Here is a 15,337-nt window from a genome sequence, read left to right on the forward strand (position 1 = left end):
CGATTCGGTTTGGTTCGATGCACTTGCATCCTCTATATCAAACTACAATTTTCCGGTTCAAAGCGGTTTTTGTTCCATCATATTTTTTTAATCGATTCTTATATTAATTATTCCATTAATTAATCATGTAATTGGATAACATTTATTTTCATACTGAATATTGATATTTATATTGATATATTACAAAACTTTTTTTATACCAATTACAGTTTTTTTAAATCAATCAAATGATTTTCTGATTCAAAACCTTTGTTGCATCGTATTTTTAGAGTCAATTATTATATTGGTTATTCCATAAATTCATCCAATAATTAGATACAATTTTATTTTACATTAACGTTGCATTGCAGAGTTTAAAATGTTAATGTTAAACATTTTTCTACATCATGCATGATCCACCATGCCCAGTGAGTACAAAGAGCCCTGACTTTTTAACTGCGACAGCGCCTATCAGCTTGTATCTTCCTTTTATTTAGTATTGTTTAAATAATGGTTGATTAATTAATGATTGATTAAATAAAATATTTAAGCAATATCACCTGAGAGTGACTGATATAGTCACTGGTTCGGTCATTGTTTTCCAAAGTAAAAACAAATGCTTGCAAATAACAATTATAAAGTGTGCTTTTATGAAGAACGGTAGAAATCGGACAATAATTACTGTTCAGAGGGGGAAATTTGATAATTGATTAGTTGTTGATTAATCAATTAATTTTGGCAGATCTAGTGTAATGTATTTCCCTAGGTGCATTGCTGTGAACTACCCCATTATAGTCTGTATGTGACATTTTATTTTTTGAATGATGGCACATTAGTGGTAATAGTGACTTAGCAATCCTAAAATAATGTTTAATCTTCACCTTTACTAAACATGGTCAACAGGCAGGCACGACATCCGTCCCATACAGGACCTTAATTGATTGCCTTGGAAAAACAGGAGGGAGTTGGAGAGGAGAGTATGTGATTTTCTGCCAGTTTTGATGGCTGGCGTTCAACTCTGCAGTGTAAATGAATTTACAAGTTGAGAGCGCATACATGGCAGCCACCCGCCAGGAAGGCGTGTGCCATGTAGGGCAGCAGACGCTATGTGACCAGAGGCCAGAGAGGACCGAGTTGCAGACAGCAAGAGAAAGGGCCATTGAAGGCGCCGAGAGGCACGCCAGACAAGGTGGCCGCCGCTTTCCATCGGAGGTGCGCGTCCCCACTCGGCTCCGTGATCCTCCATGAGAATCTCAATGAGTGGCGCCGAAAATACGCATGCGCCCGCTGTGTTGTGCGCAAAATCCGTCACAAAACTGCATCTGTGCCGCTGATATTACACCGCGTGTCAATCCGTGTATGTCTCTCTTTTCACCCCCTGGAGAAAGTTGTACTATTACAGCAGTGATGTAATGCCGAGGGTCTTTTGTACACGCTTTCCTCTTGGCTGGAGGTGGCCTTTAATAAATCGGCCCCTTGGCAGAGGCCCGGCCGCCAACACAGGGGTGTATAATAAGTTCATTTATTTGTCAACAGCATGAGAAAGCGGCCGGCTGCGCATGTTCAAAAGGCAGTGAGGGGCTTTGGCTTTGCAGCTATCAAAGGGCCCACCTCTTTGATTCCAGCCGAAGGAAGAAAAATCTCCTTCACGACCGTCCACGGCATGCCGTTTGCTTTGCAATTGAATATGCCGATATGTTAATGCGCAGCCTGCCCCTGCCCCCTCCCAGAAACAGAGACGCGCTTGTGGGGGGAGGAGAGGAGGTGAGGGTCACCAGAGGGCAACTCTATTCTTCCCGCAGAACCTCACGAGGGGTCCGGACACTGCAGGGATGTCAAACGTTTGAACCCGTAGTCACCACGCTGTCCGGCCCTCCGTCTTCATCTTCCTTTTGCTGATGACCCCCCCGCCCCACCCCCGCGTCTCTCAATGGGCTGAAATGAGGTGATGACTCCGGACAATGGAGTGGCACTCTTCCGCCTTCCCTATGGCCGGCCGGCCCGCCACTCTATTAATATGCTAAAAGATAGGAGGGGCCGCCAAGGCAAAGCAAAGCCCGGGCGGGGCATGCGTGTCATTCGGCCCCCACCCCGAGCGTGCTCTCCAGAAAGAAAGGTAGAAGTTGAGCAAGACGTCCAGAGAGATGCAGATTCTCTCTCCCCCGTGCCCCCTAACCCCCCCTCCCTCACGCTTTGCCTTCTCGGGCTTCTGGCCCGTTCACAAGCTGTCTCATTTGCATTATGAATGACAGTGAGGGGAGCTAACAAGGTTATTGGTCTTTGAGACGCGCGCCTGTGACCACACGTGGAAAAAGGACCTACAGCAGTGAGCATTGGCACAGGCACTGAGCCTCTTTATTCCTCCCTTTCCAAGCGCTATGGGGCTTTTTCAGCGAGCACACGATTTACTCAGGAGATGGAAGAAAAGGGGCCGGCCTGGGGAAAAGGGGAGGGGGGGGGGTCTGCTTTTCAGCTCCTTTACAAGCCAAGCGAACCCTCATTATCCAGGCTGCTGGTCATTAGTGAGCGCTGCGTTCAGGCTGTGCGCAATAGAAGGATTATTTAGCAACTGGCTGTTGGATTACCAAATCATACAGTATTGTTTCTCTCATGTACGTACTTTGAGGAACATATTAATTAGAATCTGAAATTATGAAACAAGACCAGATAAATATGTAATCCTATGGTAAATAGTCATGTAATTCCTGATTTAAAGTAACAATGTTTAAAAAATTCTTTTTTTAGTAACTTTACTTGAAATCCTGGACCCTCCATTAAAGGCCATTTAAATGTTTTAAAGGGAAGTTAACCCAAAAATGATGAATATTGTGTTTGTGGAATACGAATTAATTAAGTAGCAAAATCAACGCCGTTTCTCATGCGACGGCCATTGTGCCACTTGCTGTCAATGACATCACAGTTTTCAGTTGGCAGCAAGTCGCAAAATGGCCGCCACATGTGATGGATAAAAAAGGGTGGATTTTGCTGCTTAATTCGTATTCCACAAACACAATGTTAATCACAATGCTGTATTTAGACTTTGTAAAGAACATTTTGGGGTTTATTTCCCTTTTAAACATTTAAATGCCCAATGAATGTGTGGTTCAGGGTCTAAGATTTCAAGTAAAGTTACTAAAAAATGACAATTTTAGTATAAATCCGTATTTTCAAACTCGGCAGTGGGTAAAAGCAAATCCATTTGAAGTATAAGTTCGATGTGTCTCATACGAGATGTCAATGTTTATACACACCCGCTAATACTGGAGACTTCTGCCTTATCATAGAATGACAACATACCCGTAATTAACTAGCGGATTCTTAGCATACTAAATTAGCGATTTAAGATGATTTCGGGATAGGAAATTAAGTGGCAATAAAAACAGTGATAGGCAAGCCCAAATGTCAAATGTATCTGAAAAAGTCAAGTCAAACACGCTGTCACGCCACCACGTGTGCCAACTTCCAAATAAAAGCCTACTATGGTTGCATTGCCGTCATTTCATTATTTGGGAAGCTTTTATTTTGAAGTTCGCCATTGCGTTAGCAGCGTCTTACGTAATGAGTATATTTTCAGCTTCCTTGACATATATAGTTATATTGTATAAATGTCTTCTTCTTTTTTTTATTTGAGGTACCCAAATTATTGAAGGAATGGTATGAGTATCACAAAAAATGGCCTCATCTCTCCCACGTTTAATCAATTAACTTTTTCCCTCTTCATCAGATTTCAGATTCGCCATGTATCCTCCATCCATGATTGCCACAGGAAGTGTGGGGGCGGCAATCTGCGGCTTACAGCTGGACTCTGTGAACCAATCCCAGTGGGGGGACAGTCTGACAGACCTGCTGGCCAAAATCACAAACACAGAAGTGGTGAGTTTTTGTTTGCAAAACTCATTTTAGTCCCATTTTGTCTTTGCCGCGTGTGCGTGGAAAAGGTTGGATCGGACCAGCTAACACCATTAGCACACACTTACATACAGCATGATATAAATACATTGTGTATCTACAAAGATGATTCTCAGGAAGGAATTAAGCAATATGTTCATTCTTGTACTATAGTTTGCAGTAGTGTACAACTGCACTGCATCATATTTGGGATCGGACATATTTTCATAGCCATGGCAATTGACTATGTAGTGGCTTTGTTAAAGATTGGCGAGTACCAATACAAGTATCACCAGTACCGCCCTCTTGTGGCCGTTTTAGGATCAGGAACTAGAAATTAGAAATCAGAAGAATAAAAAAATCTTGGGATATATAGGCCTTTCTTTAAAATGATCGGTCATTGTTTTTTGGGGGAGAATTTTATGTATCAAAAGTACTTGTGGTTTGCCTGCTTGGTATCAGTAGCAGTGACTCCTCAAGAGTACTCCGACATCACTCGTCTTTGTTCGTCACTCTACAACATTTAATGGCAGAAGGAGAACATTTGTTTCCAGAATGTTTGTCAGAACGCTGACTAGTTAGCAAGTGTCAGGTTTTCGTCTGACTAGGGCCTCTTCATGTAAACAATCCTGGGAATGTTACTGTGGTGGGTAAGACGAGTCCAAACAGCGGCGGGACCATGCGCGGTACCTGGCATTCATCATGCGACTGGAGTCTCAAGTCTCAACGTGCTTTATTAGCTCGTTTGCCACTAATGAAATGCAACATTGGAAGGAAAAATCCATCTTGTTTGGACTTGGTGGAGGTCCGTGTTACGAAATTGACCCGTTCACCTTGTATTGGTTAGTTCAAGATGGAAGAGATGTGCCAATCAAATGAAGGGCTTGAAGAATACTGGTGTTTGATTTGCACTTGTTGACTTAGTTGGAACAAGAATTGGTGTGTGCTCACTACACAGGGGGCAGATAGCTGTCGCCCTCGACCGCAGTTTGTTAAATCCCGGCCCAAAAGGCGTCAAAGGAGGAGGAGGCTGAGGTGGACCATCAGGCCTGCATGGTGACAATTGAGCCTCTCCCGCCTCTTCCTTTTGCTTCTTGAAGTGTCGTGGCTGGAAGGCATGGCTCCCTCTGGCGTGTGCTGTGTGAAGTCCCGCTCACCGGCCGGCCGGCCGGCTGAGGAAAAACAAATAGCAGCACAGGACCTCAGTGTGTTTAGACTGCACGCTTCGGGACTTGAGGGAATGAAGTCGCTCTGTGGCTCTCTGATCAACTCCCCACATTCCTGGATCCAGACAAGCCGTGCTTTGCAATGCAGGCTGGAGGCGAGGCCAAGGGCACCTTTCCTAACTCAACATATATATGAGGGACTTAAGTATAAACTGCTTAGGAGCCAGCCAAAAGTAAACAGATTGGCTATGTTTTAATTTGTAAAATTACTCATGGACTTGTATCAGACCACCGGTAAGTGAGACAGCTTTAAAATGGGAATGTACACTAATTTGTTGCTTATTTTCTTTGAAAGCATTTCGATGCAGTCATTGACACGGTCACAGAGATTTTTAGCATAAGTAGAATCTGTGACACACCAAAACGTTACCATGATGACAATTTCGACTGCAGTCACCATGTTGGAGGTTTGAACCAAACTCCGGACACATACAGTAACTTTCTGTATTTGTATTTGGCCAGCAAGAAGGTATTGCTAGCGCTAGCTCAAGAGCCATGCCAAGTGTGAGGGGAAAGTTTTGCCAACGCTGCCTCTGTTGCCAACGACATCATGGCCTAGACCGCCCCCTCCTGGCACTCTGCTGGCATCTGCGCTATCCGTAAGCTGCGCTTTTCCAATGGAAATGTGACAAGGCCCAGTCACCACCTTGGACTGCTGGAAAAATGTGTGTCACGTCATGTGCACACACACACCTGGTATTCCCAACTGTGCTCCCTGTGAAGGATAGATAGCGATGTATCAAAAAAGAGATACAGTAAAAGCTGTAAGGTCAAACAAATAATGCGTTCTGGTGTCAAAATGTCACCATCAAAAGATTCATTAAGTGTGCAACACCAACTGTCGCTTTAGCAAAGCTTAGCTGATTAAAAAAAAAAAAACATTTTTGAGAAGTGTTATTAAACTCAAAACTCTGTGGTGCAAAACGGTGCGTAGAAACAAATTACATTGCTGATATTAAAAATATTGAATGTACTTTTGACCTCCAGCCTTTGGTCATGCTGATGTCAGCTGTTAGCATTTTCCACTGTTCAAGCGTGTGCTAAATTGCTAATGTACCCATCGTGTTTATTTTGTACGTACTAATTGAATAATTAAAATTTTCTGTTGATAGCTGCTGGCTCGCTGCCTGACGTGCTTCTGAACAGACGTCTATGAAAGGTCTACTATACACCGAAGCACTTGTTTTGGTCTTTCCTGACTCTGCAGTTCACATTAGCAATTAGCGTCACCTTCTCCATCTTCTCTTAATCACTATTTCCTCTCTTCCTCCTGTTTTCTACTTTTCTTGTCTTCTTACAACTTTGTAGCCTTTAAACTGTAGTTTGAGATCTTGTGATATGAGTTGCAGAACGACCGTGGATACAGCAAGCAAAACGCGTTTATTTTGGAAGATCAACAACAGTTTTGGGCCACAGAAAAAAGAATGATGGCCTTTTCTATAGTTAGGATTTCCACTGTCAGCCTCTTTCTGGAAGATTCTTGAGATAAGTGCGTCGTCTGTTGTGTGTGTGCTCACCAGCGCTGACCATCGAGCCCTGTGTGGTGCAGTCGGCACTTGAAACGCATTCCATGGCTTCACACTTTTCTTCCTTTTGGTTTAGTCTGTCTGCGCGACTTCCCCCTGCCGCTCGTGTCACAAAGGCCGCCCAGGAATAATGTGCTTGCCTTGTCACGCAGATCGATTGCTGAAATATGGCGAATAGTTGAGGTGCGAGGACTCATGTGCCTTCCGGTTTGAGGCAGCACCACAAGCAGAGGTGGCAAATCCAGTTCCAGAAAGTAAAAACCCTGCCACAGTTTGGCTTTAGCCCCTGATGCTAGCTACAGCTAGCTATAGGGATCGGTAACTGGTGCTAGCTAGCTAGCTAGAGCTATCTATAGGGAGCTAGCTAAAGCTAGCAATAGGGAGCTAGCTAGCACCTGGGGTAAAGGCCAAACGGTGGCAGGGTTTTTACTTTCTGGATCTGGATTGCTCACTTAAGCGCTCTGTCTTCAGGGATGAGGTTCGCTGTTTGTCTTTGCTATGCAAGCACCTCGATCTTCCCTGAAAATGCTACCAATGTTTCCAGTAGTCACACGCTGAAGTCATAAAACGTTCTCAAATAAAGCCTATACGGCTTGGCAAGTGGTTAGAGTTGCCGCTGAAAAGGCTTCAGAGTCTGTGAGAGTGTCTTATTAGAAGTGAAGGCGTGCATTCTTGCGGTAAAACGCAGGCAGTTGCTATACATGTTTGCTTTGCTGAGGGTTCTCACAGGAATTGAGATTTTATAACTGTTGGGGCACATGTTGGTGTGTTAGAGGATTGCCCCCAATTGGGTTTCCTTCATATCTGACCCAGTCAAGATCAAATCCATATTCCCGGATTCTAACCACCAGTGTGACGAAATAAGATTTAGTGGTGGCAATTACTTCAAGCTGGAACTAAATCTGAAGGGGGAAAAAACTCAATAGGCACAAATAGACAGGACTACATTTTGGAAACTTGTCTCATGCATGTTTTAGCCTGTAATCTGCATTGCTGTTTGACCTTGGCCTCTTGTCAGTGAGCCATGTGTTGCTCCTGAAGAGCACAACTCTGTTCTGGGTTATGTCTTGTTTCTTCTGAAAATAAAACACTGGCTCTCCGGGTTTAAATAAAAAAAAACTTTGAGCCAAATAACTTTTTTTCGTGTTACAGTATCACTCAGCTCAAAGGTAGTGTTCTCCATTAGCGCACTCAATTGGGAACAAATGTTCCCGCTGCACCACCAATAAAACATCTGTGGGATTCTTCTGCTAACAATCTATTCAACAGTCGGCACCACCACAGTCGGCCCCCCCCGCTCGTCCCCACCGTGGGCCAGCCATCACAGACGGATATGAGGGCTCAGTGCTGTTGAGAGGCTCCTCTCCCAGGTGGATTCTCACATTGCCAGAGCACCTTTGATGGTGAAAGGCGAGCCGGCCGGCTCTCCCGTGGATCCCCCGCAGGCAGGCAGGCAGGCAGGCAGGCACAAGGACTGGCTCTCGTTAAAACGCCACCAGCTTTGTGCTCCCACAGGAGGTGGATGTCATTAACATAGCTTTGGTACTACCTGTGTTTTCAGACGTGGTTGTCAAGGCTACCTCTGTTTTCTCAGCGCTTGGGAATGGCCGAGGAACTGGCGGCATGGTTGGGTGACTGGTCGGGAACGGCAGGCGCAGGTTTGCAGGTGTGCACATGTGCGTCGCTGTTGGGCGAACAACCCCGGTGGGCTGACGTAATGTGCTTGGATCTGCGTCGCGTAGGCCCCTTGGCCTTGATGCTAGTTGGAGTTGCTGGGAAGTCCGTGATCATTTAAAACGTCTGGCATCCAGCCCCCCCCCCCCCCCCACTGAAATTTGTCATTCACAAAGATAGTTGTGGAGGGCGATTTTCTCCCTAAGCAACACTGGCACAATAGCTCATATGCACCAAGTGGTCCAGTTTGGATTGCTAAATCTTTGATTTCTAGTCTACTTTGAGCGTGGATCTCCTCCACTCGTTTACCATTGAGCCTTTTGACCCTTTAAAGCAGGGCCACAATTTTTTGGCAGAGCTACCGGGAGTCAACATAGGACGGCACACGTCCATATCAGAAGTATAAAAAAATAATAATACAATTTTACAATTTAAGACATGTTGTTTTTGTTTTTATTGTTCATTTTTCCTTTCGGACAATCATAGTGACAATTTACAACAATCATTTTTCACATACAATTATACCCGAAAAGAAAAAGGGCTGATGGGATGAAGCCGAGGGTTGTAGTGATGACTTGGGTTGAAAACTTTCATGGCTGGTTTGTTTTTAAATAGAGTGCCCATATTTTCTGCTTCCTATTTTACCTGAAAGACACCATTTTCTTGACCTAATTTTTCCCTGGCTACAGGCCAGGACCTGCTCGCTCTTCGATGACGTAGCCTACAGTCTTGACGTTGAAAGTGCTCTTGAGCAATGTCTGTCATCTAGTGGTGAACACTGTGATTACAACTTAAAACTGAGCAGCTACTGTAAAAAATCTATTTGTACATTTTTTCCAAAATTAATCGAGGACCACTCAAAACTTGCGTGCGGCCTGTGGGCCACCACTTGACCATCCCTTGTTTTTTGAGCAGCCAGACTTGCTAGCTCATGCTCAGCAACTTGTAAATCAGATCAATAAGTGCTCGTTAGATGGTTTCTGACAGATACTGTATGTTGATGGATTTGATTGATAAGGGAAAAAAGGTTGCAACAATTTTCAGTTTTAAACAGAATAATGTGGTTCCTACTTCTAGGGTTTGCTCAACAGTAGGGATGGATGGGCGAATACCGATGCCAGGTATCGTATCAGGCCAATACCATGCCTTATTTCATGGTATCGGCACTCACAAGAGTGACCGATACCAATATCAGCTGCCCTCTTATGGCCATTTTCTAATTAGGAACGACAAATGAGAAGAATTGAAAATTGCTGTTAATTTCATGCAATTTTAAGGAGAAAAAAATTATTTTGGGATATATATATATATATATGTATATATATATATATATATATATATATATATATATATATATCCTAAAACAATTATCTCTCATTGAGGTTTTTGTTTTTTGAATATTTTATGTATCAAAAGTACAAGTGGTATCGACACTTGGTACTGGTATCGGTGACTACTCAAGACTTTACCGTAGTACTCGTAAAAAAAAGTGTTATCGACAATAGAACATCCCTTGTCAACAGCATTCTTAATGTTGGTGTGTCTGTCTTGTGACATTGCAGGATGTTCTGAAAGAGTGCCAGGAGCAGATCGAGCGTGTGTTGGAGAGCAGCCTGCGTGAGGGCCGCAAGCAGCAGCAGCAACAGCAGCAGAGCCAGAGAGGCCCGAGCAGTAAAGGCCTGGACGAGCTGGATCAGTCCTCCACCCCGACAGACGTCCGTGACATCAACTTGTGAACCACCAGAGGATTTACAACGACAAAAAATATGAATCATGAAAAAAAAAACGTTTGTAAAAGCAGAAAAAAAAGAACAAAAAAACAAAATGCTAAAAACACAAGCCCTTTAAAAGAAAAAGAACAATGCTTGCTAGTTTTTTGTAGATTTTTCTGTTCTTCAAGAAAACCGCCTGCCCACGAAATCTCGGTTTATTTTTAATTTTTATCTAAAGCGACAGATTTGGGGCACGATGATGCTCCGTGGTGCCTTGGATACACAGAAGGGAAACCAATCATATTTGCATTCTGCCTTTGATTGTATAGAATGATCATTAAGTTATATTGTAACCATAGCTGGTTGGCAGAAAGTTGCATACATGGGATCAAAGTGCGAGCTCAGTTGATTTTCCTCGCTGTTGATTTTGTCATGTTATCGTCTGACCATTAGTGAGATGTGGAGAGGAAGCTTTGAGAACAGTATGCGTAATAATGTTGGTGGGTCCCAAATCCAGGGCTGAGACAGGATCATTTGAATCATCATTATTAGTCGTCGTAGTAATTATTATTAGTGGTAATAATATTATTTGACATATTTTGAGTAGTCAAGATCAATAAGCTCCTTTGTCAGGCTGCTTGCATGTGTGAGTCAATGAGTGGATTCAGCGTGCGTGTGTGTGTGTCGTCTGAATGGGATCCTGTCTCCAAATTAGCAGTCGACATTCTACGGCGCGAGGCACTTACAATGTTAGAAGACGATGGAGCAGGCTGAGGTTCCATACATACATACGTACTTTGTCTATCAGTATAACAGGGCATCTATGCTGTGTCACTGCCTTCATTCATTCGCAGTGTATCTCCGTCTGTTGTTGGCCAGCAATAAACTGCTGCATGGACTATGAATGAGACGGAGTGTGTGCGAGTGAACGAACCTTCACTTCGCTCGCAGCGTCTTTGGAAAGTCTTTAATAACCTCAGCCTCACCTTTCTTTTATTACTGCCGTTCTGTTTGTGACCACATATTGTCACATGGTGTTACAATGTTGCGTCTCCTTGAGGAGGTTTCAGAGTGCACAAATCTCCAAGACGAAGCATTTCAGAGCACATTCGAAGGGCGGAGAGGACCGTGACTCCAAGACAGGAGGACGGGGGTTCTCCTGCGTTCGTTAGAAGGGAGGCGGCAGGGTGCGGAAAGAACGGGAAACTGTGGTTTTGATGGATGAATGGAATAGTGAGGGAGTGTGGGGCCGCGGCGGCATGCTGCTGATGTACAGCCAGTGGCTGAATGATGACTAAAAACACCCAATCGAGGTTTGAGAGCAGAACGAGCGGGTGGAATTAAAATTCTCGTTATGGAGGTGAACTATAACACAGATAATTGAGTCGAATTGAAAAATGTATGGTTTCCATTTACATGGATGCCAAATGAGGAACTAAGGCTGCCAGATCATGTGAGGATGTATTTCCTTTTTGTTGTTGTTGTTGCTTGGAGGAGTACAAGATATTGTCAATGCATGTGGAGTCCCACGTGGGCTCCATATTGATTTCAATGACAAAGCACTTTGAGAACATGCTCCCCAGGAGAGACGTCAAAATGAATTGGTGGCGATTTGGAAGTGGGTGGGTGGCTCTTTCCCATTATTTTCCTCTTATTTTTAGCCTTTTCTTTGGTTTACTTTGTAGGGCTGGTTTCCCAATCACCCCCTATGTCAAGTAAGAGTCACATCAAACGGGACATTCCAATCGAAACGAACATTCCGATACAGGCAAAGACCAACTTGATCCAAGGAAGCCTGCATGTCCATTTCCAAGGATTGGAACAAATACAAAGGCCAAGACACACAGTTTCCTCATTTGTGGCTCTCCTTTACACTGTCAAGATTTTTTTTTTGTACTTGAATATTTCTTTCTATTTATCTGCATCACAGCCACAGTCATGTCACACAGGGCGGCGGCGCTCGGGTGGTCGTAACATCCAATATTTGCACATGTTCTACAGAGGCCAATGAGTTCTTTTTGTTTTGTTTTGTTTTCCTTTCCAAACCACCACAAGTGATATGTGTTTTAGTGGCTGTTCACTTTCTATGGTGCTGGCTTGAAATTGCAGAAAATGTTGGACAACATTGTGTGAGGCCATTTTGTGTGTCATTCAGTCCTCTTTGAGCTTTGCTGCTTGGAATAATCCATCAGGCAGAGAGTTGTTCTTTTTTGGGACTTTTCTTTGTTTTTTCATCGACGACATCGCCGGTTGTCAGACTGAAGAAAATGTGGGAATGTCTTTGTTTTGTTTTGTTTGAAATTTGGCAATTTGATTTGCCAAATCATCCCGTTTTCGGTCATTGCCCTCCTTGATTTTGCCTCTGCCGGATGTAAGCTCTCACCCAAACGTAATGTCTTTCCTGCAATGTCTTGTTGCGTGTGTTATATATTGAGACCACACTTTCAATTTGTGTTTGATATATTTTATGGGGTGACCAGACCCACAAAAGGGGTTTTTTTCCTTCTAAGATTTAGAGATACTGTATTCCAAAGTGAAGAGAGGACAGAGGAGGTGTGAAGACATCAAGAAAAAAAAAAGTCAATATTTTTATTGAGTTATTGTTGTCTTTTTGCGCTGCTAAAAGCTATGAATTTGTTTCATTTATACAAAATAACATTACAGAGTTGTGATGTGTCACTTGAGTGTGCTGCTATTTTATAAACATTTGTATTATAATATAATTATTTTACTGCTTAAGAGATAAATTGAGAAAAACGAAGTAGAAGGTGATAGAAGAACATGAAATGAGTATTCGACTGGAAATGTTCTTTTGTACAGTTTGCTTAGATAGCATGTCTCCTTTACCCCCTTTTTCAATCTATTTTGCTCTTTTTCTTCAGTCACATTCTGCATCAGTGGTATATGTCCTATACCTCAGGATTACTGTCTACATACAAAATAAAGCATACATACATACAAACCAATCCATCATCAATACCTCTGCAGTTAGGGAACCTGGAATCGAATAGAAACCAACAAATCAGCATTTTGTGGACGTGCCGCTGTTCGGCTTCCACTTGGAAATACTGGAGGGGGCAGTCGAAACGTTTCTGGGGGTGTTCTCGCATGTTTTGCTCATGTTGGTGCTACATCTGACATGTTCCTATGATGGCCAAAGTACACTTGTTGCTTTATTCAGTCACAATCACCCTGAATGTGGATTCCCAATGTGGGAACGACGTATTTTGGTCTGAGATCATGTGCGTTCACTTTGCGTGTGTGTTTGTGAAATCCACCTGTCATTTTGACCCATAAATATTGTGATATCTGGAAGTGTGAATGGAGCACATTTCCCTTGGACTCGCCCCCTCCTCACTAGAACCCATATCATGTACCTCAAATGTCTGTTGCACAACCTCTGTTCAATAAACTTCTGCTTTAAAGGGTGTGACACCACATCAGCTTACTTGCCTCGCTTCCTTTTCACAAACATTTGTTTCCTGAGCTGCATGCGTGTTTGCAGTAGTGAGCAGACGGCACCGCAAAGTACACTTCAGCAGAAGCCATAAATTACTTGAGCGTCAACATGTAACTTTTTGATCAAGAACGGTTGGAAACACCTGCAAGAAAAGGGATGCGGTAAATACAACTTCCATTCACGTTGAATGCTCTAGTGAACACAATATGAAGTAAACGGCTTAAAACAAATACTGCATACATTTGCAACACGTGATCAATCCTAGTATACTGTACACCTGCAGCTATAAGGGGCAATAAGCACTATTTGAGGTCAAAATGGATGCCGCACACCTCAGTAGAACCATGTGACGTCTCGCAGACATTTTAGCGATGCATTGCAATTTTACAAGGTTCAACTTGTTTTGAAGTCACTAAAGTAAAACACACACTTGTACTACAATATAATTATGGGTTTAAAATTTTAAATGCACAATATATATGTTAGTAATATACTTTTAAAACAGCATCAATAATGGTATTCAATTCACTGACCACAAAATTTGGTTCACCTATAATTGGTATTCAATCATAAATAAATAAAAAATTGTTGTATTAATTATAAAATATTCTAATCGTCTTCAGCATCATACTGAGAAACGTTTGTACATGTATTGCTAAAATATGACCCATTCTGCCATATTTCTCTTCGGGAGGACAGTATTTGAACAACTTATAGTCTCCCATTCACTACCAACCCCCCAAAAAAGAAGCAATTTTATTTTTGTAAAAGGAGATACTGAGCTCCATAATTTGAAACCCAGAAGTAGATATTGAGGAGTGAAGGTATGAAGGTAAAGGTATGCAAATGTATGCAAGGTTTAGTTGGCCAAAGTAGGCATATGTTACACTTTGAAGGGATACTTGACTCATTTAGCTATTTGAAGCAGCAATAATGTTATATTTTGTCCAGAATTCATTTAATGCACAATTAATAGTTTTAAAAATGCACTTTGCCACTTGCTATTGACTGAAAATGGCATCACGTGTGCTCACATGACCAGACCCAGAAAACAGGTGAGCCGTGATTAGTCGTTACTTGAGCTCTGAACACCTGTGATGTCATTTTCAATCGACAGCAAGTGTCAAAATGTGTTTTAAAAAGGTATTAATGGTACATAAAAAATAATAACGTTATCAAATTAATTCTAGACAAAATGTGGATTTTTATTGCTGAAAATGGCCAAATGGGTCCTTTAAAATGTTGTTTTGTTGTCATGTTTCATTACAATGCTCCTCCTTCAACATTGCAACATGACTTAAACTATCCCAGAACACAGTGACACATCGCACCACACAAATTCCCATCTGCAATAATATCAACACATGTGTCCAAAGTAAAAACCTTTTAAGCAGTAGTAGCATCATTCAAAAGATAGGGTTCAAAATAGGGTTTTAAACCAAGGCTTCAAAATGGGGCTTCGTGCTTTGTGCTTTGTGTGTGTGCGTGTGTGCGTGTGCGTGTGCGTGTGCGTGTGTGTGTGTGTGTGTTGACCTGGTAAGGTGAGTTCCTTCCCTCCCTCATCTCTTCTTACCTTTCTGCCATATAATTTTTGTTTCCTTCCTTCAGTTTGTCCTTCCATTCTTCCTTCCTTCCGTTATTCTTCCTCCCTTTAATACTATCTTTATTTGTGTCCCTTGTTTTGTGGTTTGTTCCTTCCATTATTTCTTCCTTTCATCCTGCTTATCTATCATGCAGTCCTTCCTCACTCCCTTTCTTTCAGTCTTGCTTCCCTCATCTTGTCCTTCCCTCAATCCTTCCTTCTTTACTGCCTCTCTTCCTTCTATCCTTCCTCCCTTTCTTTATCCTTAATACTATCCTTTTTTCCTTCCG

The 15,337-nt window shown here is 42.6% G+C and overlaps 1 protein-coding gene across 1 annotated transcript in view; it reads left to right on the top strand.

Annotated features, from left to right (window-relative positions):
• The window catches only part of ccnd2a (cyclin D2, a), a 24,582-nt gene extending 11,139 nt beyond the window's left edge, over positions 1–13,443 (top strand). Inside the window, exons 4-5 of the mRNA XM_086074306.1 lie at positions 3,704–3,852; positions 9,856–13,443. Coding sequence (XP_085930432.1) covers positions 3,704–3,852; positions 9,856–10,029 — 323 coding nt within the window. The 3' untranslated portion in view covers positions 10,030–13,443. The remainder of the gene's footprint in view (positions 1–3,703; positions 3,853–9,855) is intronic.
• Positions 13,444–15,337: the final 1,894 nt, after the last annotated feature.

This window comes from Leptonotus elevatus, chromosome 4 (assembly GCF_054856555.1).
Source record: "Leptonotus elevatus isolate MCC_2025b chromosome 4, RoL_Lele_1.0, whole genome shotgun sequence".
NCBI classification, from domain to species: Eukaryota; Metazoa; Chordata; class Actinopteri; order Syngnathiformes; family Syngnathidae; genus Leptonotus; species Leptonotus elevatus.